The 24509-nt window shown below is 35.6% G+C and overlaps 1 protein-coding gene across 1 annotated transcript; it reads left to right on the top strand.

Moving 5' to 3' along the window:
• The first annotated feature begins 20681 nt into the window (after nucleotides 1-20681).
• LOC143565857 (uncharacterized) lies at nucleotides 20682-23941 on the top strand. The gene is made up of 3 exons (XM_077052707.1): nucleotides 20682-20860; nucleotides 22652-23240; nucleotides 23804-23941. The coding sequence occupies exons 1-2, from the start codon at nucleotides 20727-20729 to the stop codon at nucleotides 23238-23240; spliced, it is 723 nt and encodes a 240-aa protein (XP_076908822.1). The 5' UTR covers nucleotides 20682-20726; the 3' UTR covers nucleotides 23804-23941.
• The last annotated feature ends 568 nt before the right edge of the window (nucleotides 23942-24509 follow it).

The raw sequence follows: 24509 nt of genomic DNA, 5'->3' as shown, positions 1-24509 counted from the left end.
TTTTTAATATTTTGAGCTAAGTTTCTATTGAATATATTTCTATTTGGCTCTTATTTAAATTTTAAGAGTTTGAAAAGACAACGAGCTAAAACGAAACATTTATACGAGTGAACCTCGAACAAATTTTATATATCATGATTATCAATTTTCTTTGAAATCATTTTTTATATTACCTAAAAGAAAAGAGTCATAAAGGTTAGTTTGGTGTATCATATCTTTTTAATTCTTTCGTTACTAATTTTTTATGCAGATTTCAAAATAATTAATTGAATTTTAAATCACATAAATAGTATAACATGGCTTGCAAGAAAGAAGTAACGTGAACGAGATTTAGAGTTCTCACAATAATTATTAGGGTGGCCCATTACATCACAAAATATTAACAGAATGAGTCGGCAAATAAATCTTGGAAAGCAAGCCATCTAGAGGGTATTTATTATTCTTTTTAGAGTCTTGTATAAGGAGGATCGGCTGATTTAGGGATTCTAGCCTAGGTGGTTTTTCCGATCCCGGTTTCATAACAAGCATTTTCCGATTAATTGATAACTGAAACTTTAGGGATTCTAGCCTAGGTGGTTTTTCATCAACATCTTATTTAAATCAATTAAAATATTCTTTTGTTATTTTACTTATTTTTCTTAAATAGTTTAAATTCAGTTTTTAAGTAAAACCCCCCTTAATAAATATAAAATAAGTAGTCGTGTCAGTTAGTTGAGTCTAATTAGTTAATTTACGTAATCTAAAGAGTCCGTGGGTTCGATATCCGGACTTACTAAACTGTACTAGAGTCGACCGGTACACTTGTCGGTTAGTAGTTTTAGTTAAGTTTACGAGTCTAGAATTTATTACTTAGTGTCTAGATTAGCGTATTTTTATTTGACTACTTTTAGCAGATAAAGTTTTTGGCGCCGTTGCCGGGGACTCTTGGCGATTGCGTTATTAGCTTTGATTAGACTTACTTTCTACATACGTGCTATTTTTTGTTTTTAGTCGTATGAGTCTAAGTAGTTTTTTTTTATTTTTTTATAGTTTGTTTTGAGTCGTAGGAGTTAGGTTAATAGATTTTAGTTTAATTACTTTTAATTAGTTTAGTTTTCTTTAACATATATTTTTTTTATTACTACTATTTGGTGCTCGTGATCCTTTTCTGTTTATGTTTATCTTTGTAGTAATCTTCATGGATTGTTACTACGGGGCCAGAGTTGAAGAAAATCCTCATAAAGCTCAAAGAGGTTTAAGCATACGGGAGTCAGAAATACAGGCAATTATGGACCACCTAGATAAAAACAGCATTTCAGCCTAAATTCTGTGTGGTGTATGATAAGATGGGGAATATTATCGGTTGTAAAGACTCATCTGGCGCAATGATGGATCACATACCACATCCAGAAGAGATATTATACGTGTCACCCATAGCATTAATCCAAAAGCACCACTTTCAGATATAATGGATGATTTCCAGTGAGGCCTAAAGTATCAAATACAATTTTATGAGCCGACGATCGAGTTTGAGGATGCTGGGTTGCAGGATAAGACAGACGAGCGTATTCCCTCTTGGGAAGATGAGTTTAGGGATGAATTTGGTGAAGATTGGGTGGGTTCAGCCGATGTGGATGAGAGTGATTTTAACCCCGAAAGAGATCTTGAGGAGCTTGAAGTTTAGTTATTTGGGGAGCCAGTTAAAAAACAAAATGTCAAAGAGGAATCACAAGAGATATCTGAAGAATTGAAGAGTAAAGAATTGCATCTCGTTGTGAAAGAATATCCACGTCTGCACGGTAAAGCCGATATGTTTTTAGAAATAGTTGTTCGTGGATCACCACGTAAATCAAGGTCCCCAAGAAGGAAGATATTTGGGCTCAGGAATCAAAGTGTGTGGATTCGGTCATATTCTCAGAATTTCAATAATGAGTGGATCGAGCCGAATACGTATTTTTGGGCCTACATGTGTTTGGAAATTAGTTTCTTCCCAATTGATTTTAAGAGGAGAGTGTTGAGGAGCACTGATGGGAAGAGGATCAAGGAGAAGCCTCCTGACTGAGGTTTCGGGACTAAGTCTGGCTGAAGACTTTTTGTAAACTTAGCGCTTCCCGGGAGGCAACCCGGGTACTATCTTTTTCTTCTATTTTTATTTTTGTTTTAGTTTTTACTTCTTTGCTCTGCCAGTGCTTTTTCTTACTTGCAGGTTATACCAAAGTTGCTTATGAGATGGTTGATGAGATATGATTTTAAACAAGTGTGGGGATGCCACTTGCTTCAAGATTGCTGTTTTTGTTCGTGAGAGATGACGTTATTTGGTGATAGTTTGTTAATCACGTTGGAATTGGAGGGCATGGAACATGACTCGCGAGGCATATCGTCAAATTACCAGGGGAGTCTGTTCTAATTCATATTCTATTTTTATTTTTGCATAATTTAATTCGTAATTTCTTTTTTTCTCACATTGAGGGCAATGTGAAATTTAAGTGTGGGGATAGGAAATTGATATTTTCGGCAAAAATAAAAAAAATGAAAAAATAAAATGCTTAAAAAAACAAATTGAAATGTCACAAGAGTTTAATGAAAATTTTTGCAATAAAATGGAAGATGATAGAAAAATCGGAAATTGGTCTTTCAAACTACTAATAATATGAGATAAATAAAAGAAAACACACTTAACTTGGGATGTGTCGATAGGCTCGGCCTTGAAAATGAAAGGGAATTTGATAAAATGGGTCGGAAATCTCTTGTGGGTAAAGCGTTTTGTCCGTGTAAGATAACTAATGAAAGGTCGGGCCATACTCAAGCCTCAATTCTTGGTATGAAAAAGTGGAAATATTATAAAGTTTGAAAAGTTTAAAAAAAATTGAATATGTTATCATATGATGCCTGGGTAGGTTTAACGTTAGAGTATGTCGTGTAGCCTGTGATATAAATCTTAAATGCTTAGTTTTAATGTTTTACACTTCATTGGCGTATGGTTTTATAAACTTAAATCTTGTATTGATGGGATTCTCCGGGTCCGGAGACCATGTGTCTGTATGCCGATTATTCATCTGGGTATTCACAATTCCCAAAGGGGTTATGAATATTTAAAATAAAGCTAAAAAAGAGCAAACCTGCAGATTTCTGCCACATAAGTCTCCTTGCTCGCGTCTCATTACCATTAAGAAACGGACCACAAGGGACACACTACATGTAAACCCTATAGATGAAATTTTGCATGCTCACCTATGGTGAAGGTTCGGTGTATTGCTTGATAACGGGGTATGTCATGTTGTGGGGAACACTAGCTATTAACTAACTATACCGTAATCATATCTAATGGCTGCTTGATAGTCTTTGATGCTTAAGCTTAGGTGGATAAACAATACCCTTGATCGTCTTAACTATTCATAAAAAAATAGAGCAACAAAAAGTTTTAAATCTGCTAATTTTGAGGTTTAAGTCAAGTTGAGGTGGTCAGGTCCGGTAAAAGCTGAAAATAAGCGGGTCTTAATTGTGTAAACCACTGAGTAATATTATTGTCGGATCTTATTTGTCCCGGTAAAGATTAAGGCATGGGTTTAAGTGGAAAACAATATCGGCAATCGCGGTTTTAGCGTTTATCTAAGCTTAAAATAACCTATATGTTTTTAAGATCAATTTTCTTATCATGATTCCATTGCAAATAGCTTTTTCAGGGACGGAAAATGTTTAAGTGTGGGGATATTTGATATGGTCTAAAATATACATGTTGTTGTATAAATATTTCCTACACTTTTTAATATTTTGAGCTAAGTTTCTATTGAATATATTTCTATTTGGCTCTTATTTAAATTTTATGAGTTTGAAAAGACAACGAGCTAAAACGAAACATTTATACGAGTGAACCCCGAACAAATTTTATATATCATGATTATCAATTTTCTTTGAAATCACTTTTTATATTACCTAAAAGAAAAGAGTCATAAAGGTTAGTTTGGTGTATCATATCTTTTTAATTCTTTCGTTACTAATTTTTTATGCAGATTTCAAAATAATTAATTGAATTTTAAATCACATAAATAGTATAACATGGCTTGCAAGAAAGAAGTAACGTGAATGAGATTTAGAGTTCTCACAATAATTATTAGGGTGGCCCATTACATCACAAAATATTAACAGAATGAGTCGGCAAATAAATCTTGGAAAGCAAGCCATCTAGAGGGTATTTATTATTCTTTTTAGAGTCTTGTACAAGGAGGCTCGGCTGATTTAGGGGGTAAAAAAATATACCCTACGGACGCAAGGACAAGAAGGAAAGAGAATTGAGCACCTTGGTTCGAGCAGAGAGCGTTCGGGTTCAACACCTACTCAACCAAACATCAATATTATTGGTTTGAACTTATTATTATCTTTATGAATTTATTATTTAAACCAATTAATTTTCTTTTATTCTTGAGTATGGTTGTTGGTTAAACCCTTAGACTGCCTAGGCTTGTGATGAACCATTGTTGACGTTTGATTTTATTTGGGATTTGCTTTTCGTTATGGTTTTATGATTTAGTAAATTATTTGGTTTATTTGATTGACGCGTATGCGTACTTGGTTTCGGTTGTTCTAGTTTTATTATTTCACAAAATTCTTGGTGATTGTTTCATATGATAGGATTTTGTTTGGTCATTTACTGTGTGTTTTTAACTACTTTATGATTGAATTCGAATAAGATCATAGGAATAATATTATTAGTCAAACGAATAAAAGTGTGCTGCTAACCTAGAAAGCTGTAAGGTGATAGGTTATTGCTAGATCTTTGTTGATTGAGATTGCTAGATTTAGTTCTTCGTAAGGAGTCCGTCTAGGTTTGATTAATTAATATTGTCTAGCGATTCAATTAAGTTCGTCAAATTACCTTTGATTTCCCGCTGTAAGGTAGGATTTCACTATAAAGGTACTCTATCATAAATAATTAAATAACCGTAAGGAAGTTTAATTCATTAAAACTGGTATTTTTAAGAACTTAATAGAAATCCATAGGTATCTTCTTGATAAGGGTCAGTGGTCATGTTCGGGTTTTTTTAAGGGACTATTTTATGATCCCGGTTCCATAACAAGCATTTTCCGATTAATTGATAACTGAAACTTTAGGGATTCTAGCCTAGGTGGTTTTTCATCAACATCTTATTTAAATTAATTAAAATATTCTTTTGTTATTTTACTTATTTTTCTTAATTAGTTTAAATTCAGTTTTTAAGTAAAACCTCCCTTAATAAATATAAAATAAATAGTCATGTCAGTTAGTTGAGTCTAATTAGTTAATTTACGTAATCTAAAGAGTTTGTGGGTTCGATATCCGGACTTACTAAACTGTACTAGAGTCAACCGGTACACTTGCCGGTTAGTAGTTTTAGTTAAGTTTACGAGTTTAGAATTTATTACTTAGTGTCTAGATTAGCGTATTTTTATTTGACTACTTTTAGCACATAAAGTTTTTGGCGCCGTTTCCGGGGACTCTTGGCGATTGCGTTATTAGCTTTGATTAGACTTACTTTCTACATACGTGCTATTTTTTGTTTTTAGTCGTAAGAGTCTAAGTAGTTTTTTTTATATATTTTTATAGTTTGTTTTGAGTCGTAGGAGTTAGGTTAATAGATTTTAGTTTAATTACTTTTAATTAGTTTAGTTTTCTTTAACATATATTTTTTTTATTACTACTATTTGGTGCTCGTGATCCTTTTCTGATTAAGTTTATCTGTGCAGTGATCTTCATGGATTGTTACTACGGGGCCAGAGTTGAAGAAAATCCTCATAAAGCTCAAAGAGGTTTAAGCATATGGGAGTCAGAAATACAGGCAATTATGGACCACCTAGATAAAAACAGCTATCAGCCTAAATTCTGTGTGGTGTATGATAAGATGGGGAATATTATCGGTTGTAAAGACTCATCTGGCGCAATGATGGATCACATACCACATCCAGAAGAGATATTATACGATATTTTACGTGTCACCCATAGCATTAATCCAAAAGCACCACTTTCAGATATAATGGATGATTTCCGGCGAGGCTTAAAGTATCAAATACAAATTTATGAGCCGACGATCGAGTTTGAGGATGCTGGGTTGCAGGGTAAGACAGAGGAGCGTATTCCCTCTTTGGAAGACGAGTTTAGGGATGAATTTGGTGAAGATTTGGTGGGTTCAGCCGATGTGGATGAGAGTGATTTTAACCCCGAAAGAGATCTTGAGGAGCTTGAAGTTTTGTTATTTGGGAAGCCAGTTAAGAAACAAAATGTCAAAGAGGAATCACAAGAGATATAAGAAGAATTGAAGTAAAGAATTGCATCTTGTTGTGAAAGAATATCCACGTCTGCACGGTAAAGCCGATATGTTTTTAGAAATAGTTGTTCGTGGATCACCACGTAAATCAAGGTCCCTAAGAAGGAAGATATTTGGGCTTAGGAATCAAAGTGTGTGGAGTTGGTCATATTCTCAGAATATCAATAATGAGTGGATCGAGCCGAATACGTATTTTTGGGCCTACATGTGTTTGGAAATTAGTTTCTTCCCAACTGATTTTATGAGGAGAGTGTTGAGGAGCACTGATGGGACATCCCTAAAACAGCGTTCCGAACGCGGTATGGACACTACGAGTTCCTCGTAATGTCATTCGGTCTAACAAATGCTCCTGCAGCATTTATGGACATGATGAATAGGGTGTGTCGGCCGATGTTGGATAAGTCGGTTATCGTCTTCATTGATGATATATTGATTTTTTCAAAGAGCGAGTCAGACCATGCTGAGCATCTGAGAGAGGTATTGGAGACTCTGAAGAAAGAGAAGTTGTATGCTAAGTTTTCGAAGTGCGCGTTTTGGTTAAGAGAAGTGCAATTTTTAGGTCACGTGATTAATCCGGAAGGGATTACCGTAGACCCAGCTAAGATTGAAGCGATAACGAATTGGAAGACTCCGTAGAATCCGACTGATATATGAAGCTTCCTAGGGTTAGCTGGCTACTATAGGAGATTCATCGAAGGTTTCTCCAAGATAGCCGCACCGCTGACCGGTATGACCCGAAAGTCGATAGTATTCAGTTGGGGAAAGTTTCAAGAAGAAGCCTTTGAGGAATTAAAGAAGAGACTCACGCAAGCTCCAATCCTTGCTCTACCCGATGGTGACGAGGATTTAGTTGTTTGTGCTGATGCCTCGCATCAAGGGCTGGGTTGCGTTTTGATGCAACGAGGGAAGGTTATAGCATATGCGTCCAGACAGTTGAAAGTCCATGAGAGTACTTATCCGACGCATGATCTAGAGCTAGCAGTTGTAGTGCACGCTCTCAAGATATGGAGACATTATCTATATGGTACTAAGTGTACTATCTGTACAGATCATAAGAGCTTGAAGTACATCTTCGAGCAGAAAGAATTGAACATGAGGCAGAGAAGATGGTTAGAATTGATAAAGGATTACGACTGTGAGATTAAGTACTACCCTGGTAAAGCTAACGTGGTTGCTGATGCGCTAAGTCGTAGGAATGAGGAAGTCCTTGCAACAGTGAAGTCATACCAGCTGATTATGAACTCAAGTCTTTTTGAAGAGATTGTCAAGGTACAGTCAGAGGTGTTTGTAGATGAAGGGTTAGTAAAGAAAAAAGGATTTATGGCCAGCAAGATGAGTTGATGGAAAACACTCATGGAGTTAAGACTAGGTTCGACCGTATGTGGATCCCATGCCATGGTGATCTTAGAAGTCGAATCGTAGATGAAGCTCATAAGTCAAGGTACTCAATCCATCCTGGAGCTACAAAGATGTACCAAGACTTGAAAAGAGATTACTGGTGGCCTGGGATGAAGAATGATGTAGTGGATTATGTTAGTAAGTGCTTAACTTGCTTACAAGTCAAAGCCGAACATCAAAAGCCTTATGGGAAGATGCAACCGCTATAGATACCTGAGTGGAAATGGGAACACATCACCATGGATTTCATAACTAAGCTACCTCGTACAGCTAAGCATCATGATACTATCTGGGTGATTGTGGACCGTTTGACCAAGAGTGCTCACTTTCTGCCCATACGAGAGGCCATCTCATCAGAAACGTTAGCAAGCTTGTTCATTAAAGAAGTTGTAACCAAGCATGGAGTACCGTTATCGATCGTGTCTGATAGAGATACACGGTTTACTTCAAGGTTCTGGAAGAAATTCCATGAAGCTATGGGGACGAGGTTGAACATCAGTAGGGCGTATCATCCTCAAACCGATGGACAGTCTGAAAGGAAAATCCAAACCCTTGAGGATATGCTACGTGCTTGTGTTTTGGACTTTGGAGGAAGTTGGGACGATCATCTGCACCTAGCAGAGTTCTCCTATAACAACAGCTACCATTCAAGCATTGGTATGCCACCGTTTGAGATGCTTTACGGTAGACGATGTAGAACCCCGGTGTGTCGGGGAGAGATTGGTCAGAAAGAGATGGGAAGTTTGGATGTCGTGCAAGAAACATCTACAAAGTTTGATCAGATCAAAGCAAGAATGAAAGCCGCTCAAGACAGACAGAAGTCGTATGCTGATAAGCGGCGACGACCGATTGAGTTTAACGTTAGTGACAATGTGATGCTCAAGGTCTCGCCTTGGAAAGGAATTATTTGTTTTAGAAAGAGAGGGAAGTTGAGTCCGAGGTACATCAGACCGTTTAAAATCTTAGATCGTGTGGGTGAAGTAGCTTATAAGCTGGATTTACCTGATGAGTTAGAGGGAATTCATTCAACCTTCAATGTTTCTCACCTGAGGAAGTGTCTAGCTGATGACACGTCTCACGTACCATTAATGGACATCGAGGTTGATGAACAACTGAACTACATCGAGCAACCGATAGAGATTGTTGATCGCAAGGAGAAGCAGCTTCGTCACAAGGTTATACCTTTGGTGAAAGTGATATGGAAGCACCGCAAAGGATCGGACGCTACTTGGGAAGCTGAGGATGAGATGCGCAAGTTTTACCCCAATCTGTTTATGTAATAATTAGGTTTCGGGGACGAAACCTCTTTAAGGAGGGAAGACTTGTAACATCCTAAATATTCTAATAATAAATAGAGAATGTTGCGTTAAATTGTCGTGCGTTTAATATTACTAATTAACGTCTAATGAGGAAAAGATCATGGACTTGGACTAATTAAGATGGATTAAAGGAAATGGGCCTTAGGTCCATGGGTTTTAAGGGATATAAATATCCCCTTAAACCATCCTAAAACCCTAACTATCATTTCCATCTTTCATAAATCTCTACACACTCAAAACACACACATCCTACACCACCTCCGATACGGACGAGAGAGAGAGAGAGAGAGAGAGAGAGATGTCCGAGACCAAAATCAAGCCAACCATTATTAGATCTTCGATATACGAGCTAGATACGAGATAACCACGCAAACCGAACATATAAAGGTAAGATTTCGATCTTAAAGTTCATGTTTTTATAGACGGTTTGCCATGAAACTTGAAATGATAATAGATCGGATCTAAACGAAGCGTAAAGTAGCGAACTTGATGCTAGGACGAACCTAATAAACCCATAAACATGTACGGTTCGTTTAAGATAAACCGTAGATCTTGTATTGAACGTTTATGAAATTAAAGGTCCAAAATTTACGTGTTTTTGGGTCAAATCTTAACCAAAAACGACTATAGGAATAGTCGCGGGTTAGTTAAATACCATATTCCTGGATTTCGTGTTAAACGATTATGATTAAGGGGTTTTAGAGCGAACAGTAACCACTGCTGAACAACTTCGCCTGCAAGCTTAACCTCGCCTGCAAGCTAAGTTCGTCATTGTATGAACTTCGCCGAGTACATAAGTTCGCTGAGTAAGTTCTCCAAGCCATAACTTCGCCTGGTGATAAGTTCGTTCAATGCTAACTTCGCCTGAGTTAAGTTTGCTGAATGCTTAACTTCGCTGAATGATAAGTTTGCTTAAAAGATAAGTTCGCTTAACACTAAGTTCGCTTATTGTTAAGTTCGCTTAATGATAGGTTCGCTGGAGTTAGCAAATTAGAAAATAAATTAAAAAAACCTAATGAAAAATGTGTTAAGACAGTTAATGGAAATAAAATTTTTCCAAGCTGACCTGGCAGCTCGACCCCAGCCAGGGGCTCTGCCCCTTGGAACCTGCTAGGGGCTGCCGCCCCTAGAACCCCGCTGCCAGGGGCGCTGCCCCTGGACCCCCGTTCGTTGTGGGTTATAATTGAACTAGAAACACAATATAGATAGCAATAGATGATTGATACGTGTATTGTTCTACAGTTTGCCGTGCACAGCTCAAGAAGGGAATAACAATTAACGGTGAACGTAACCGTGTTCAGGTGAGTTTCTAGCCCCATTTATGTGTTATGTTTTCGGGGCTGTGTGCATACTTAATATGTTTGTTAATACGCTTATCCTAAGAGATAAGTGTATGCCTTATGTGAATAATGTGAAATGTATGAATGATTGCTTGATGGTACGTGAACGATCTTCGGATATTGCACGTACTGTCAGGTTGTAACGCTATGTATAAGGTAAGTATGATATGTATGCTTATGTGTATGAACGTGATAAAGTCAATAAAAGAAGGAAAGGATGGTTGTATGGTTACGAAAAGGGTAACGAGCCCTAACAATACTCGAGGTATGACGTATGGTTGTATGGTAACGAAGAGGGAATCGAACCCTACTAATATTCGAGAACTAGGGAACCGAACCCTACTAATATTCGAGGAAAGAGGGTATCGAGCCCTAATAATACTCGAGGAAGGAGGGTACCGAGCCCTAATAATACTCGAGGAAGGAGGGTACCGAGCCCTAATAATACTCGAGGAAGGAGGGTACCGAGCCCTAATAATACTCGAGGAATGTAGGGTGTAATGCTCTTTATAACGTAAGATACGAAAGCAAGTTAGTACAAAAGAAAGTATGAAAGTATGAAAGTATGATTGAAAGAATATAAGTTTATGTGTATTGTATAATGTATGATTAACTAGAACTCACTCAGCGTAGCTGTGTTTTAGTATGCATGCAGGTGAGTAGGATGAGGCAGCTCGCTTGAGGGGACACGTGGCGTTGAATAAGAGTCTGGCATCGGAAGGCTCAGGGCGTGTTATGTTTTAATTACTTAGTTTTCGAAAGACAAGTTGGTTGTTTAAGACAAGTTTTGAATTGTTATTAAATGTTTTATTAAAGTTTTTATATTCCGCGAATGTTTTTAATTAACTCTGATATTAGAACTGCGTTTATGAGTAAATCCAACATGAAAGTAGGGCTACCGGTAACGGGGCCTTACATAATTGTGTAAACCACTGAGTAATATTATTGTCGGATCTTATTTGTCCCGGTAAAGATTAAGGAATGAGTTTAAGTGGACAACAATATCAGCAATCGCGGTTTTAGCGTTTATCTAAGCTTAAAATAACCTATATGTTTTTAAGATCAATTTTCTGATAATGATTCCATTGCAAATAGCTTTTTCAGGGACGAAAAATGTTTAAGTGTGGGGATATTTGATATGGTCTAAAATATACATGTTGTTGTATAAATATTTCCTACACTTTTTAATATTTTGAGCTAAGTTTCTATTGATATATTTCTATTTGGCTCTTATTTAAATTTTAAGAGTTTGAAAAGACAACGATCTAAAACGAAACATTTATACGAGTGAACCTCGAACAAATTTTATATATCATGATTATCACTTTTCTTTGAAATCACTTTTTATATTACCTAAAAGAAAAGAGTCATAAAGGTTAGTTTGGTGTATCATATCTTTTTAATTCTTTCGTTACTAATTTTTTATGCAGATTTCAAGATAATTAATTGAATTTTAAATCACATAAATAGTATAACATGGCTTGCAAGAAAGAAGTAACGTGAACGAGATTTAGAGTTCTCACAATAATTATTAGGGTGGCCCATTACATCACAAAATATTAACAGAATGAGTCGGCAAATAAATCTTGGAAAGCAAGCCATCTAGAGGGTATTTATTATTCTTTTTAGAGTCTTGTACAAGGAGGCTCGGCTGATTTAGGGGGTAAAAAATATACCCCACGGACGCAAGGACAAGAAGGAAAGAGAATTGAGCACCTTGGTTCGAGCAGAGAGCGTTCGGGTTCAACACCTACTCAACCAAACATCAATATTATTGGTTTGAACTTATTATTATCTTTATGAATTTATTATTTGAACCAATTAATTTTTTTTTATTCTTGAGTATGGTTGTTGGTTAAACCCTTAGACTGCCTAGGCCTGTGATGAACCATTGTTGACGTTTGATTTTATTTGGGATTTGATTTTCGTTATGGTTTTAGGATTCAGTAAATTATTTGGTTTATTTGATTGACGCGTATGCGTACTTGGTTTTGGTTGTTCTAGTTTTATTATTCCACAAAATTCTTGGTTATTGTTTCATATGATAGGATTTTTTTTAGGTCTATAACTGTGTGTTTTTGACTAGTTTATGATTGAATTCGAATAAGATCATAGGAATAATATTATTAATCAAACGAATAAAAGTGTGCTGCTAACCTAGAAAGCTATAAGGTGATAGGTTATTGCTAGATCTTTGTTGATTGAGATTGCTAGATTTAGTTCTTCGTAAGGAGTCCGTCTAGGTTTGATTAATTAATATTGTCTAGCGATTCAATTAAGTTCGTCAAATTACCTTTGATTTCCGCGCTGTAAGGTAGGATTTCACTATAAAGGTATTCTATCATAAATAATTAAATAACCGTAAGGAAGTTTAATTCATTAAAACTGGTATTTTAAGAACTTAATAGAAATCCATAGGTGTCTTCTTGAGAAGGGTCAGTGGTCCTGTTCGGGTTTTCTTTTAAGTGACTATTTTATGATCCCGGTTCCATAACAAGCATTTTCCGATTAATTGATAACTGAAACTTTAGGGATTCTAGCCTAGGTGGTTTTTCATCAACATCTTACTTAAATCAATTAAAATATTCTTTTGTTATTTTACTTATTTTTCTTAATTAGTTTAAATTCAGTTTTCAAGTAAAACCCCCCTTAATAAATACAAAATAAATAGTCGTGTCAGTTAGTTGAGTCTAATTAGTTAATTTACGTAATCTACAGAGTCTGTGGGTTCAATATTCGGACTTACTAAACTGTACTACAGTCGACCGGTACACTTGCCGGTTAGTAGTTTTAGTTAAGTTTACGAGTTTAGAATTTATTACTTAGTGTCTAGATTAGCGTATTTTTATTTGACTAGTTTTAGCACATAAAGTTTTTGGCGTCGTTTCCGGGGATCTTGGCGATTGCGTTATTAGCTTTGATTAGACTTACTTTCTACATACGTGCTATTTTTTGTTTTTAGTCGTAAGAGTCTAAGTAGTTTTTTTTTTTGTTTTTTTGTAGTTTGTTTTGAGTCGTAGGAGTTAGGTTAATAGATTTTAGTTTAATTACTTTTAATTAGTTTAGTTTTCTTTAACATATATTTTTTTTATTACTACTATTTGGTGCTCGTGATCCTTTTCTGATTAAGTTTATCTGTGCAGTGATCTTCATGGATTGTTACTACGGGGCCAGAGTTGAAGAAAATCCTCATAAAGCTCAAAGAGGTTTAAGCATATGGGAGTCAGAAATACAGGCAATTATGGACCACCTAGATAAAAACAGCTATCAGCCTAAATTTTGTGTGGTGTATGATAAGATGGGGAATATTCTCGGTTGTAAAGACTCATCTGGTGTAATGATGGATCACATACCACATCCAGAAGTGATATTATACGATATTTTACGTGTCACCCATAACATTAATCCAAAAGCACCACTTTCAGATATAATGGATGATTTCCGGCGAGGCCTAAAGTATCAAATACAATTTTTTGAGCTGACGATCGAGTTTGAGGATGTTGGGTTGCAGGATAAGACAGGAGCGTATTCCCTCTTGGGAAGACGAGTTTAGGGATGAATTTGGTGAAGATTTGATGGGTTCAGCCGATGTGGATGAGAGTGATTTTAACACCGAAAGAGATCTTGAGGAGCTTGAAGTTTTGTTATTCGGGGAGACAGTTAAGAAACAAAATGTCAAAGAGGAATTACAAGAGATATCTGAAGAATTGAAGAGTAAAGAATCGCATCTCGTTGTGAAATAATATCCACGTCTGCACGGTAAAGCCGATATGTTTTTAGAAATAGTTGTTCGTGGATCACCATGTAAATCAAGGTCCCCAAGAAGGAAGATATTTGGGCTCAGGAATCAAAGTGTGTGGAGTTGGTCATATTCTCAGAATTTCAATAATGAGTGGATCGAGCCGAATACGTATTTTTGGGCCTACATGTGTTTGGAAATTAGTTTCTTCCCAACTGATTTTAGAGGAGAGTGTTGAGGAGCACTGATGGGAAGAGGATCAATGAGAAGCCTCCTGACTGAGGTTTTGGGACTAAGTCTGGCTGAAGACTTTTTGTAAACTTAGCGCTTCCCGGGAGGCAACCCGGTACTATCTTTTTCTTCTATTTTTATTTTTGTTTTTGTTTTTACTTCTTTGCTCTGCCAGTGCTTTTTCTCTTACTTGCAGGTTATACCACGGTTGCTTATGAGATGGTTGATGAGATATGATTTTAAACAAGTGTGGGGATGCCACTTGCTTCAAGATTGCTGTTTTTGTTCGTGAGAGATGACGTTATTTGGTGATAGTTTTTTAATCGTGTTGGAATTGGAGGGCATGGAACATGACTCGCGAGTCATATCGTCAAATTACCAGGGGATTCTGTTCTAATTCATAGTCTATTTTTATTTTTGCATAATTTAATTCGTAATTTCTTTTTTTCTCACATTGAGGGCAATGTGAATTTTAAGTGTGGCAAGATAATTACGTATTTACAAAATACCGTCTCAATTCATCCTATTTCATTAGATTCGGGATGTGATATGGTTCCGAAGGATGAACCGGATATGGACAGTTCCAACAAGATTTCATTCTTGAACAAAAATCTATTTTTTTATTTATTTCATCTATTCCATGACCGGAACAGGGAGGCTACACGTTACACCACGATTTTGAATCAGAAGAGAGATTTCAAGAAATGGCAGATTTATTCACTCTATCAATAACTGAGCCGGATCTGGTGTATCATAAGAGATTTGCCTTTTCTATTGATTCCTATGGATTGGATCCAAAACAATTCTTGAATGGGGTATTCAACTCCAGGTATGAATGGAAAATGACATCTTTATTGGTTTTATTGGTTCTATTTCCTATTTTTTATGAAGAGAATGAATCTTTTTATCGAAGGATCAGAAAAAAAGGGTCCGGATCTCCTGCGGGAATGATTTGGAAGAGCCAAAACCAAAAATAGTGGTATTTGCTAGCAACAACATAATGGAGGCAGTCAATCAATATAGATTGATCCGAAATCTGATTCAAATCCAACATAGCACCCGTAGGTACATAAGAAAGGTATTGAATCGATTCTTTTTAATGAATAGATCCGGTCGCAACTTCGAATATGGAATTCAAAGGGATCAAATAAGAAAGAAGACTCTGAATCATAGAACTCTAATGAAATATATGATCAACCAACATTTATCGAATTTGAAAAAGAGTCAGAAGAGATGGTTCGATCCTCTTATTTTTTTTTTCTCGAACCGAGAGATCCATGAATCGGGATCCTGATGCATATAGATACAAATGGTCCACTGGGAGCAATCATTTCCAGGAACATTTGGAACATTTCGTTTCTGAGCAGAAGAGCCGTTTTCAAGTAGTGTTCGATCGATTACGTATTAATCCATATTCGATTGATTGGTCTGAGGTTATCGACAAAAAAGATTTGTCTAAGCCACTTCGTTTCTTTTTGTCCAAGTTGCTTCTTTTTTTGTCTAACTCATTTCCTTTTTTGTTTGTCAGTTTCGGGAATATCCCCATTCATAGGTCCGAGATCTACATCTATGAATTGAAAGGTCCGAACGATCCACAGTTTTTAGAATCAATAGGTCTTCAAATCGTTCATTTGAAAAAATTGAAACCCTTCTTATTGGATGATCGTGAGACTTGCCAAAAATCGAAATTCTTGATCAATGGAGGAACAATATCACCATTTTTATTTTTGTTCTAATTCATAGTCTTTATTATTATTTTTGCATAATTTAATTCGTAATTTCTTTTTTTCTCACATTGAGGGCAATGTGAAATTTAAGTGTGGGGATAGAAAATTGATATTTTCGGCAAAAATAAAAAAAAAATTGAAAAAATAAAATGCTTAAAAAAACAAATTGAAATGTCACAAGAGTTTAATGAAAATTTTTGCAATAAAATGGAAGATGATAGAAAAATCGGAAATTGGTCTTTCAAACTACTAATAATATGAGATAAATAAAAGAAAACACACTTAACTTGGGATGTGTCGGTAGGCTCGGCCTTGAAAATGAAAGGGAATTTGATAAAATGAGTCGGAAATCTCTTGTGGGTAAAGCGTTTTGTCCGTGTAAGATAACTAATGAAAGGTTGGGCCATACTCAAGCCTCAATTCTTGGTATGAAAAAGTTGAAATATTATAAAGTTTGAAAAGTTTAAAAAAAATTGAATACGTTATCATATGATGCTTGGGTAGGTTTAACGTTAGAGTATGCCGTGTAGCCTGTGATATAAATCTTAAATGCATAGTTTTAGTGTTTTACACTTCATTGGCGTATGGTTTTATAAACTTAAATCTTGTATTGATGGGATGCCCCGGGTCCGGAGACCATGGGTCTGTATGCCGATTATTCATCTGGGTATTCACACTTTCAAATGGGGTTGTGAATATTTAAAATAGTTATAATTATAGATTATAGATTATGGATGATATGTAGTGATAATTGATATGATGTATTCCTTCTTAGCTTGTGGTTCATCACTAAGTTACTAATTCTAAAAGAAAAACTACTTTAAAAAACCCATAATACAATCTTTTATCTTAGATGGAGGCCCTATAAAACTGGAGGTCCAAAGCATTGGCGTTATTTAGTTTATCCATGAGATGCCCTTGGTGATGAATTTCATGGTTATGGGTAGTGATTTGTAATTTGATGGATTTAAATTAAGATGTGTCGACAATTTGTCGTTACAATTTTTGTATTTCTATTTAGTTTATCTTTTAGGATATTGTTGTATGAATTTCTTAAAAAAATGTATCATAAATACACTTATTGTAAATTTGTTATACCAAATGTGATACCATAACGAATTAAACCCGTACCACTGCAACTCACATGCTTATCCATTACACACCACACTAGATGCTACAAACCAATACAAATGGATAATTTGCGTAAACCCGCTGCAACGCGCATGCAGTTTTGCTAGTCATTTATCTTAATTGTACATATGTGTATAAAGAATAAAATGTAAAAAAACTTAAAAAATAAGTATTATACATATGTGTAGCATTTTACTAAACCGATATTTTTTTATTTTTTTATGAAACCGGGATGAAAAATAAAAAAAATTGTTTTTTAATTTTTTTTTTATTTTCGCGTTTTTTTGTTTTATATTTTTTTTTAAAATGGTGTTTTTGTTGTCTAAAATGGTTCTCAAAGTTCGCAATTTCAAAATAATTATCACATGATCCTAATCATATATATAAGTATTTATTGTATAAAAATTAGGACTCCGCCTTTATATATAGATAGAATTACAGAAATTGTCCTTTATATATGTAGCAAATTTCACTTGTTATCCTTTATCTTTAAAATTGATATATTTTATCCTTTACGTTTAAAAATCCAACAGTGTGTTTCCTTTAAGCCTGACCCAGTTAGTTTTTTTCGTTAAGTCAAGGGCAAATTGGTCAATTTACAATTTTAAGTAAAAGTATTTTAATATATTTAAAAAAAAAGATTATCTCATCTTTCAGCACAAGAACATAAGAACACAAAAACAAACCTGCAATCTTATCTTCTCCAATTTATCTCAATCCAAACCCTAACCCTAAAATCCACATAGTTTCCTAATTTCTTCCTAATGAAACGCAAAAAAACAACTCAAAACACGATCAACAGATCCTCATACGCCGATTTCACCGATGCACTCCACAAACTCACTTTTACCGATGCCACAATCTTGCTCGAAAAATCCGATCAAGAATCTACAATTACCGTAATACAGAGCACACACCAGACCCACCGCCGTCTCCTTCCTCTTCCGGCCTTCGTCATCGTCGAGGTTATAAAGAGTCTCAGATCCAGCCACCATGTGACCACCACCATCACTGTTGGCTGTAACCATCAAATATCCGATTTGCAGATCTGTTATTTAAAATCTCTCACCTGATATTCGCTGATTTTTGGATCTGTGATACAATGATGACAGGGTTTGAGGAGTTGCAAATATGTGATTCACCAATTTGCAGTTTTGGGATGACGTGGAGGTGAGGTTCTGGTGTTGCTAACGGGGATGTGAGGTTCCAGTGGGGTGAGTGTTGGCAGATGACGGTAAGGTGGTGGTGTAGGTATCTCTGTGTGTGTGTGTGTGTGTGTGAGAGAGGGAGAGAGGGGGGGGGGGGATGGTGGGGGGGAGAGAGGGATACGCATATGATATATTTTAATTTAAGTTTAATCAAATATATTATAAAATATAAAGTAATTTAATTTGTTTTCTTATTTATTAAAACACATGTACTTAAATAGCTAAATTGACCAATTTGCCCTTAACTTAACGAGAAAAACTAACTGGGTTAGGCCTAAAGGACCCACACTGTTGGATTTTTAAACGTAAAGGATAAAACATATCAATTTTAAAGATAAAGGACAACGAGTGAAATTTGATACATACATAAAGAACAATTTCTGTAATTCTGTCTTATATATATAGTAATTACAGTTGACGCAATAACCTTTTGTTGTATTAAAAATGATGTGAATAAGGACATATGATGCATTAATTTTTCATGTTATCCGCATCATGTTTGGTCATAGTCTTCCTTGAAAGACTATAGCCAATATATGGTTTGGGTAATGTATTAAGTTTTTTATCGGTGAGAATAGTGAAGTACAATTGTTGGTTCGGACTATAGTAGCTCGGAGCAACTATGGTTGTTGATCCCAATCTACCTCATCTTTAGTTAGTCAATTTGTGTGTCTGGACTTGAATATGTAAAACCATTCGTATGCATAGGTTTGTTTAACCTTGTGCAGGCACTTTAATATGTTAAACCATTCATATAACTACCCGAGATACTGTTACTCTGCTCGTTTGTACTTGCATACTTGTAATAATTGGCAATAAGCTAATATATTGATCTTTGGCCTTTAATTCAGTACTATTATGTTTGATTGACATGTATTGGTTACTCGTTTATTTACTCTTCTGCACAATTACATTTCTAGAGCCTCAAACAACAAATTTGGTTATTGTTTGATCTCTAAGTTGTGTTAAAGCTTCATATATCATTGATATCGGTCGTTCAGAAGCTACAATCACACCCTCTATCTTCTCAAAGGCACCCTTAAAAACACCTATCGTGGATTCTATTTAAGTGTATGAAAATGAGTTTTGTTGTGTAATTAGTTAGTTTTCTTCACCATTTAAAAAATAGCATATGCAAGAAAAAAAAAGTAATAATGCATGGAATACACATGGTGAATGTAGTGCGGTTATATATATGGCGTTACTTTAGTGTTACGTGTTATAAAGATATCGATGGGAATACCCTTATGTTAGTAAGATTAACCTTTTTCCCTTGTTATTTACAAAATTGCCATTGTGTTCATTCTAGCTATAGATAAAACAGAATCAATGAATAATGAGCACTTTGCATGGGTTTATAATTTCCTAAAAGAAGAGCCATCAAAGTAATAAATCGTTAATAGAATGACTTCAAATTATAAAGTTTGGGTGTTCTTGGTTTGGTTTATTCGCTTAAAGATTTTTCGGTTGAAACTGATAACCGAATTGAGTTTAAGTAGTTCAAAACTGAATTGGAAATTGAATTCAAGCTTGGTTCAACTGTTGTTTACCTCCTAATAAGCCAAATAACTTCGTTAAAATTATTTACATTTTCCCCATTATTTGTTATTGAACTGGGTCAAACACAATTCGAATTTTGTAAATCCGAAAACCAAAATCTCAATTCAGTTTCGATTAAAAACTCAACCCGAATCAGAGGATAACTATATTTGGTTAAACAATGTCTTCTCAAAACCTTTGAACAAAAGTGTTTGATCTAAGGTTGAAAAGATGTTTGGTACGAAAATGTTGAGTTTTTCGATCAAAAACGTTTTTCTGGCGACTTGCAACTAACGACGTTATGGTTCTATTAGTCGCGGACAGTTGTGAACAAATATGTTAAAAAATGTGATCATTGTCTACCATATCGATAGTTGAGACTATTATTTGCCAAAAGACAATAGCATGGACTATTTAAAACTAATTTTCTTAAATATAACTGACAACCCTAAGGGTTTAGGATTAATTCTTTAGGCTTCTTTTTAATTTATTAACTTTTAAGAAAATATTAATAAGTAAATAATAGTTGGCTTGCGTTCTCTCATAGAAACTCATGTTCGAATCCCATTTGTATTATTTTTGGGTGAATATTGATAACGAAGGTTTTGAAACAAGGCTTGTGTAAATGTTGTCAGCTCAAACATTTTCGTCCCATCATGTGTTACGCATAGAGTCGACGATATGGTTTAACAGGGAACGCCCGAGCCAAACTTGAATTATCGTTATTCATTGACATTTTATAAAGTTATAATAATAAGGAGAATTTATTGGTTTGAAACAAACGAAAGAACCCTAAACAAAACCTGAAGAAGAAAGATGGGAAAAAAACCCTCAGATTCGAGGGGTGAGATTCAGTCGGCAGCTCGAGCAGGTGACGTGGTCGCCGTGCAGACGATTATAAGCTCCAATCCTCTGTCTGTTAACTCCAGGGATAAACACTCCAGAACACCGTATCCTCTTCTCTACTCTTACTTGTCTTGTTACCAACCAAAATACTATTAGTGTCTAGAAAGTAATGATCGCAGTGTGCAATTAGTTAGTTAAGCAGAGTAATAGTTAGGTCGGGTCAAGGGCAGGCATGGGTTGACTCAATATATGTTTTATTTCCAAGGATGAACTTGTTGGTTGCTTCTTCTTCTTAGCGAGTGTTAGTTACAGTTTGAATTGGTTATTCATAGCAACAACCAATTCTTCTATGGCACTTAATAAACTATCTTTCATATGTGTTAGGCCTCATATTTTGAATTTTTGGCTTACCTGTTGCTCTATTATTTGAATCAACACTTTATTTCGTTATGTTTGGATGTTAGTTTCTTCTATTTGTATATTTTTAAGTTACCGGAAACACCTTTTTTCTTACGTTCATTTTACATTGTCTGAAAATTGTAAAGAGAATAGATATTTGGCAACTTTAAAGGTGATATTAGAGTGTTTTTGTATATTATTGGAGATAAAAACACTTTTTATTGGTGTTTTTAAAGATACAAATAACACGAAAGGATATTTCTACTGAGTTACTACTCATGACTCGCTTGATCAAATACTTGAATATATGCTCTTCTGCCCTACGAACACCACGAAAGGATATTTCTACTGACTTACTACTCATGACTCGCTTGACCAAATACTTGAATATATGCTCTACCGTCCTACAAATTACACGAAAGGATGTTTTCTATGTAAGTTGCGTATAAGCATGTTCCATGTGTGCAGTGGGCATATGTTGCTTTTATTAAGCCACCTGTGATAGGATTTTGGCTGTGATGCATCTAGGTTGGGCACTTTAAGATCAGTTTTCTGTTTCCAGTACACTTTACATAACCTATTTGTTTCCTGTAGTCCTTGCGTTAAGTTATTATGCTCTTCTTGTTGTCATATACCACACTCTATCTAGCTAGGTTTGGATGTTATTTAATTCTATTCTGTTTTGTAAGTAGCCGGGCGCATTTAACACTGTCTTGGAATTGTAAAGTAAAGAGATAACTGAGTGCTGGCAGCATTCTATGAAACTACTCGTTTACTTGTTTGCTCAAACTTTTGATTATACGCTTTATTGTCTTACACGGCTACACCTTCTCAAAGCATGCGCATTTTCCAATGACTATCAAACGGTTTCAAATGCCTATTCTTGGAGGTAACATGCTAACTTGCTATCTTTGGTTGACCAAGCTAATGCAATTGACAGAGAGTCCAAATTATGTGGTGAGAACCGTTGAGTTTTTTAGGTATTCTGTTTTCTTAGAAGCTAGATGTGCATTCTTATCATTTTTTTCTTTTTTTGCGTTTGAAGTTGAACCCTGGGAAAGTATCCTCACTTGAAAAAGATCATCATAAGGAATTAAGGATTAAGGAGGCTGTTTGTCCCCTGAGAGGACTTCCTTTGACATTGTTTAGTCTAACCGAGCAATAGGCAAGAAATGATATTGCACCCGGCTTTAACTTTAAACAAAATACTCTTCATGAGATAAGTTTGAGAAATTTCGTTGACTACTACAGAAGAAATTTTTAGGAAAGCGGCTAGTGTAAATCTCTCCAATGTGATGTAGATTGTAGGTGTTTTATGCATTAAACTCCCACTTTGGGTGAATTTCGATTCGTTTTCATTTAAGCCATTTGATTTTTCATTGTTTTGCACTTTAGAGTTTAGAGCTAAAACGTAATCCAGATTGACTCGTTTTGCACTTCATGTTTAACGAATGTGGTTTGTTCATTTCCTTAATTAAATATGTACTAAACCGTAGATTACATTTAGCTGCATGGGCTGGTCAAACACAGGTGGTGAACATCCTTTGCAAAAACAAAGCAGATATAGGTGCAGCCGCCATGGATGACATGGGCGCAATTCACTTTGCTGCTCAAAAAGGCCATTTGGAAGTCGTTAAGACCCTTGTTTCATCCGGGGTCACTGTAAAATCCACAAACCGTAAGGGCATGACTCCACTTCACTATGCCGTGCAAGGATCCTATACTGATCTCATCAAATACTTGGTTAAAAAAGGCGCAAACATAAATATTAAAACCAAAGCCGGGAAGAGCCCGCTTGATCTTGCAACCACTGATGAGATCCGGTTGCTGTTAGCGAGCCCTGTTGAAACAAAAGAAAAAGATAAGGATGGAGCCGAGTCAAAGACTGAAGATGGTCAACCGCAAGCGGTTGTTGAAGGCCAAACAAAGGGTCCTGAAAGTGACGATGGGAAAGAAGAGGACGGATCTAACAAGAGGAAGGTTGAAGATGATGTAACGAATGAGGCGAGTGTAGGAACTAAGAAGGCAAAGGTTGCTCTTGGTCATCTTCTAACATCAGATGATACACAAGAAGAGGATGATTAGGTTTTTTTCTCTCTTTATACTAATATTGTACTTTTGGTCTTTTAACTCAGAATTCTTGAAAATGTAACGTCTCGAATTTTAACTTTTTTGATTAACCTTCTTTAGCTGCTGAAAAACTCTCAAAACATCTTTTTTATGTGTCGAATTCTAAACAGGAGTAGTTTCATCACCTAGGACAATTTGCCATTACAAATATCAACATTGTCATTACATGGTTATGTCCAAATATATCAATGAAACATTACAAAAGACGAACAATTATCGCACCTAATAACCCCAATGCTGGCAGAACAGGATCATTCTTTTCTTGCGTATTTCAGCTTCTAAACTGATCACTTCGCTTTCTAGTTTGTTTTCTTCTGTCAATTCAACATGCCCCGGAACTTTGGTGGGTTAACCCTTCCGATCAACGTTTTGACTTCTTCAAAACAAACAACCTATAAAGTTGAAGTAAACGTATGAATGGAAAAAGAGGTGCTTAATTACTAGTAGATGACAAGAATAAAAATGCAGGCATGCAGCCCGTGGTTCTAACTTCTAATATGTCTATAGTGTTTGAACAGACGCAAATCTGCCGTTGAAGCAGACAAGCGTGGCAGTAAAGAAAATCTAAGCGCTTCGGGTCTATTTGACTTGTATCATCGTCGAGAATTTCTATTTCAGTCATTGCCATAGATGATATTGTACCACAAGCTTTTATCTCAAAGGCAAACATTTTTGTAGTGCGACTTGAACTAATCCATCATCTCCACTTAGATTATCAAGTAGAGTAGCGTCTACTATGCATTCAACCTCCAATAATTGCTTGGATTTTGCCTTCTTCGTACATGTCGGACGAGTCAATTCATTCACTTCAACGCCCTCAAATGCGTAAACTTCCACAAATTTGTTAAACAAATTAATAATGTAACTTTATAAAATTTATATTTGAGTCTCTACACCTTTTTAATAAATTTATTTCATTAAGTTTTAATGTATATATTGATATATACATATTTAACAAAGTTTCAAAAATAGATACACTAGACTTCAAATGAGTTGTCTGTACTCCATCCTTCGATTGCCACGCATCCATGGGCTTATAGACGCCCCAAGTGCGAATCGTGTAGCACCATTGGCAACTATTGTATCCCACGTTTCGCAATATTCGTAATCGATCACCTAAATACCTGTTTCTAAAGCATCCAACAATTACCACGATGAGCCACCCTACACAACCACCATCACTCAGAGGAGTATCTACAATTTTACAACAAGTTTAATTTTAAT

The sequence above is a fragment of the Bidens hawaiensis genome, unplaced genomic scaffold (assembly GCF_021521415.1).
Source record: "Bidens hawaiensis isolate Kalapana, Puna unplaced genomic scaffold, B.hawaiensis_p1.1 tig00022547_1, whole genome shotgun sequence".
NCBI classification, from domain to species: Eukaryota; Viridiplantae; Streptophyta; class Magnoliopsida; order Asterales; family Asteraceae; genus Bidens; species Bidens hawaiensis.
Note: the sequence above shows the minus strand (reverse complement) of the source record. Positions and strands in the feature narration are given on the sequence as shown.